This window comes from Ochotona princeps, chromosome 15, assembly GCF_030435755.1.
Source record: "Ochotona princeps isolate mOchPri1 chromosome 15, mOchPri1.hap1, whole genome shotgun sequence".
In the NCBI taxonomy this organism is placed as follows: domain Eukaryota; kingdom Metazoa; phylum Chordata; class Mammalia; order Lagomorpha; family Ochotonidae; genus Ochotona; species Ochotona princeps.
The window spans coordinates 49531366-49536919 of NC_080846.1; the positions used below are offsets into that span (position 1 = coordinate 49531366).

The 5554-nt window shown below is 49.7% G+C and overlaps 1 protein-coding gene across 1 annotated transcript; it reads left to right on the forward strand.

The window, feature by feature from the left end:
* Positions 1–1238: 1238 nt before the first annotated feature.
* LOC101519020 (glycosylation-dependent cell adhesion molecule 1-like) lies at positions 1239–3541 on the forward strand. The gene is made up of 3 exons (XM_058673140.1): positions 1239–1302; positions 2952–3185; positions 3414–3541. Exons 1-3 carry the CDS (start codon positions 1239–1241, stop codon positions 3539–3541), a joined length of 426 nt encoding a protein of 141 aa, XP_058529123.1.
* Positions 3542–5554: the final 2013 nt, after the last annotated feature.

Below are 5554 nucleotides of genomic sequence, written 5' to 3' on the forward strand. Positions count from 1 at the left end.
AGGGGTAGAACAACCCTCTCCTTCCTGAGATCATCCAACATGGAGATTTTAGAGGAATCATTAAAACTTCCAGCTAGGGGTTGGCAAGATGGTTCAACTGACTGATCATCCACCTCCAAGAGCATATGACTGCTGGTTCATGTCCCAGCTGCTCCACTTCCCACCAAGCTTCCTGCTTATGGCCTGGGAAAGCAGTCAGGGATGTCCCATGGATCAGCTCAGCTCCAGCCATTGCGGCCACTTGGGGAATGAATCAGTGGATGGACAATTTTTTGCTCTCTCTCTCCTCCTCTCTGTATGTCTGACTTTCCAATAAAAATAAATGAATCTTAAAAAAAAAAAAAAAAAAAAAAAAAAAACTTCCATCTGCAAAAAGACACAGGTAATTCACCAGTTCGCTTTCCAGAACCAAGACAAGATCTGTGTGATGGGCACATCCCCACATGCCCTCCAGAGGCCTCCCTGGATGCCCACCCTGCTGCTCCCCCTTGAGCTGTGGACCCTGGACTGGAGGCGGAGTCAGACTGACACAGGTCTAAACCCATCTGTACGTGTCACGGTGTACACATCATCTCTGATCTGTGAACTTCGGTTTCCTTGCTTGCTGAATAGCCCATCCATTGCAAATTCAGATAGCTCCTGTCAGCAAGCATGGAATCCCAGGCCCACCTCACTCCTTCATTCTGGAACCAGTGGGGAGTTTTAGCTACACTCCGGAAACAGCTTGACCTTTGTTTGATTCATTCACTCCACTGATATTTTCTGTACCAGCCACTTTGATGGTGCAAGAAAAACAGACAAACTCCCAGCCATCATGGGAGCAATATTCTAAAGCAGGAGACAGATACAATCAAATGGTCCCACAAATAAAAGTGAAATGGAAGCATTTGTGAGTGCCTTAAACGAGGGGAATGCTCACCCAAGGAGTTACTATTCCAAGAACTGGTAAGGATGCAGCCTGGACGAGCACACCCTTGGCGAGGGCCCCAGCAAGGAGGAAGGCTGGGGGCCTTACTTTCCTGGTAACTAGTTTCCCAGAAACTCCAGTTCCCCAAATTACAGGCATTTGGAATGGGGAGGTTAGGCAGAGAACCTGGTGTAGCCTCAGGTCCAATACTGAAGCAGTTTCCTCAAAGCCCACATATACCCCCCAAAATAAATAAAGCCCCTGCCAGCCACCTTCTTTGCAACTCCAAGCAGCTGCCCCCAGGGAAGACAGGCCCTGTGGCAGCTCCACCATGAGACTCCTTACTGTCCTGCTGCTAGCCAGCCTGGCCTCAGCTGCCCCCGCTGTCCTTCCAGGTGAGTCTACCTTGGACCCCACGGAAGACCCCTCCTTGCCAGGGTAACATGTTGTATGCGTGTGCAGAGAAAGGGTGATTTGGAACAGTTTGCACCTGCAAGGACTTAGTTATCTGGGCATGAGCCAGGGCATAGGACGGATGGCCAGGGATCTTGCAGCCTAGAACGCATTGGGCTAGGGCCAGAAGGGCCAAACTGGACCCAAACCAGGGCAGATAATGGTTCCTCCAGGATGCAAATTAGATTCCAGTCTCTGGTGCTGCAGACTCCTCTTCTGTGCCATCCTTCTTCTGAGCAACAGGATGAGACATTCACACACACTCATGCAACACCTATGTATTGAGAATGTGCCCTGTGCCATGCACTGAATCCCAGGCACATATACAGAGACCTCAGTTTGTGCTTGACACATCTTCAGAAAGAAAGCAACAAAGTAAATGACACAATGTGTTAGAAAGGCTAAGGGGAAAAGACCGAGTAAGTGAGAAGGTAGGGGAAGAAAGGGCAGGCTTACAAAGCATGGCTGTGGGTCAGCTGCCTTGAGACACTTCAATCTCTTTAAAAAAAAATTATTTGAAAGGCAGAGTTATGGAGTGGGGTGGGGAAGAGATCTTCCATATGGTGGTTCACTTCCCAAATGGCCGCAACTGTCAGGGCTGGGTCAAGCCGAAGCCAGGAGCTCATCCAGGTCTCTCACACCAGTACAGGAGCCCAAGGACCTGAGTCATCTTCCACTGCTTTTCCAGGCACAATTAGTAGGGAGTCAGCTCAGAAGTGGAGCAGCCAGGACTCAAACCAGCGCCCATATGGGATACCAGTGTTGTCCAACCTGCTAAACCACAATGCCAGTCCCAACCTCTTCTTTTTCTGAGCTAGAAGATGAATTTCTTCTGGAGCCTGAGCACATAGACACCTGTAAGTCTCCTACTGATGTTTCTGTTAGGGTGAGTGGGTGAGGGTGAGAGATTGTTCGGGGAAGGATGAACTCTTCTCTGTTCCCCCAGGGGAAAACATGGAGCAAAAAGGGTCCCTCCTGGTTTGAGCCCACCTGCTATATTACCAGCCAAGATCATACGGACAGGAATCAGAATAGTACTGCATGCTGGGTAGTCAGTAAGAGTGGGGCCAAGGGCCACACCAGAGTCCCCCATCCAGAAAAGAATTTCCACAAGGATGTCAAAGGGGCCCATTAGTTCCAGACTCCCCACCCCACCCACAGACCAAACACCATGACCACAACAGGATTCTGTCTTGTTGATTGACCCTGGACAGGGCTTATCCTCGGGATGGCTCCCCTCAACTTACCTGGAGGAGCTGGAGAAGGTGAAGGCAAGCAATTGCCAGCCATCAATAGTTCAGCAAACTTCTCATGTGCCCTGGATAATGGAACAAGCATTGGCAAAATTCATCTCTTATCACTGCGAAGGTGAATCTGCGAAGAGAAATGAAATTCCCAGGGACATGCATTTTAAGGGCCTAGATTTTGATTCCATTGTGGGGTTTTAATCCTACATGTCCACATGCCAATAAGGCGACGATTCACTCCTCATTACCTCCACCCGTTAAGAGACAGGACGGGACACCTGCTGGCTGTTTCTCACATTGAGCTTTTCCCTTGTCCCTGATTTTCTCATCATCTTTGGCATCAGTTCCCGAACTCTTCCCCAGCAGCCACCCCAGGAAGGACCAGGTCTCCAAGGAGGACCTTGCTAAGGAGGTGTTCATCTCCACAGAAGAGTTGGTTTCCGAAGAGAACCCGATGAAAGAACCCACAAAGCCAAAGAGCCAAAAGCTCAAGGTGCCCAACACCGCATCCCGAGAGGACCAAGACATGAATACTGAACTGCAAACAGAAGCAACTACAGAGCTACCTGCCATAACTGGTAGGAGCCACGGGAGGCAGGAGCTGTTGAGAAGGTTTCAGGCAGAAACAGGCAGGGCTAGGGGCTGTCTGGGGCCAAGTATGTAGGAGTAAAGAGAAATGAAGCAGTCGGTTAGGGAACAGGAATCAGAACGTCTGGAGATTGCCCTAGGAAGGTTGTGGCTCGCGTGTAGAAGAGGGCAGGGAGGGAAACAATCTAAACTTGGCATTTCTCTCCCCATATTCCCAGCAACCACCTCAGAGAGAAAACTGGCCAAGCTCAGCCACAAGATCGGGAAGGACCTGGACCAAACAGTGAAAGGAATCCTAAACTATCTGGGAAATCTAGTCCCCGATGCCGGCATCATGAAGCTATGAGGTGAGAGGGGTGGAAACCCCAAGTGGGGAGGTGCAGTGGGAGAAGCCTCCCTCACCCATGCTGCACCCCGTCCCAAGCTCCACCTCCCAGCCCCTCCCATGTATGTATTAAAGGTGTCACAATCCAAGCTGGCTCTGTGCTGGCTTTGTGGGGCCCAGGAAGGGAAGTAGGACACCCTGACTCTATCAGGAGTCTTCCTGTAGTTACCATCTCCCTTCCACTGCAGGCCCCTCATCTTTCTCAGCTTATATACCTGCTCAACTCTCCACAGCTCAGCCCCTCCACCTGTGCGAAGTCTTGGCCCTCCTCCCATTACTCCTGCATTCCACTGGTTCCACCCTTCCCTGAGCCTTCTGACCCCACGGCCCTGCCATCTGTTTCCCCAACTCACAATCAACAGCCAACCCAAGACCTTTTCTCAGCCTCAACTCTCTTCGCTGTCTTTGTAGACCTACTACATTATTCCCTCTAGAAACTTCTCTGTACTGACTTTTCTTTTTTTTTTCATTATCCCAACTATTTTTTATTATTATTATTGATTACATTGCATTGTGTGACACAGATTTATAGGCACTGGGATTCCCCACCACCACCCCTCCCCCAACCCCCCCATGGTAGATTCCCCCACCTTGTTGCATTACCACAGTTCAAATTCAGTTGAGATTCTTTCATTGGAAGCATCTACCAAGCATAAAGTCCAGCATCTTATTGTCCAGATAAGTTCAACGGTTTCTTGGGGAGACCATCTCTGGTCTGAAGTGTACTGACTTTTCAAGACACTGTGCTCTGGAGCTCCTCCAAACACCTTTCCTTTCCCAGTTCACTTCAAGTCTGTGCATTTATTCTCCCAGCTTCCCATCCCGTGCCCTCCTATCTACCCTTCACCCTGCTTCACCTGCACCCTCACCCGCCAAGTCTTTTCAGCAAATACCCAGCAGGTGTGGCCCACAAACCATATCCATGCTCCGCTGTCTAGGGGTAGGAGCCCAATGATAGAGCAGGAAGTCCCTTTCTGACCTACAAGTGGAGGGAAGTCTGTTTCCATCTAGAAGAATCTCTGGTGTCCTCTGGGACACATAGAAAGATGTGCCCTGTGCAGTGGGCTAAACTACTGCTTGGGGCACCAGTATCCCACATCAGAGCACCAGTTCAAGTCCCAACTCTACTTCCAATCCAGCTCCCTGCTCATGTGCCTGGAAAAGCAGTGGAAGATGGTCCAAGTACCTGGACTCCCGTCATCCACCTTGGGAGACAGAGATGGAGGTCCAGGCTCTTGGCTTCAGCCTGATCCGCTTCTGGTTGTTATGAACATTTGAGGAAGCAGATGGAAGATCTCTTCTCCCTCTTTCTGTCACTCTGCCTTTGAAATATATACATAAATAAATATTTTCTTTAAAAAAAAAAAGAACATTTTTTTGTAGAGTTTCCAGAATATCCAATAGAGCAACCAGTACCCTGCAGTGCTTTCCTGATGGAGGAAAACCTGGCAGAAATATGTTTAGAGCTGGAGACCAATAAGACTATCTCTTTCCTGCCTTTGCTCTCTCCTGGCATAGAAAGTTGTCAAGGGTCCACTTGCCCTGGTTTGCCCACCCTACCCACAGGGCAAAGCTACACAGATCTTCTTTCTCGGGCTGCAGCTTGAAACGAGGCACAAATTCTAGTCAAAAACCCAAAGAAGGGACAGTGGATGATGAGGGAGCTGAGGTCTGAAGGCACAGTTTCCTGGGAAAATTAGGGTCGGACAAATGAAATGTCTTGGAGATAAAGAAGCCCCAGATAGATCCTTCAGATACTACTGCTCAGGTCAATACAGAGATGATGAAGAGGGTTCACACACAAGGGGAGATGGAAGCACCCACCACACCAATGGCTGTGCCACAAGCCCAACATGCCATGCCCAGTCTCCCAGCCTCACCCCAGCTGAACTGAATGAACAGAGGTGAGGCTGGAGGAACTGTTACCACAAATTCACTTGCCCTTCCTAGGCAGGGAGGGGTGTGGGAGAGGGG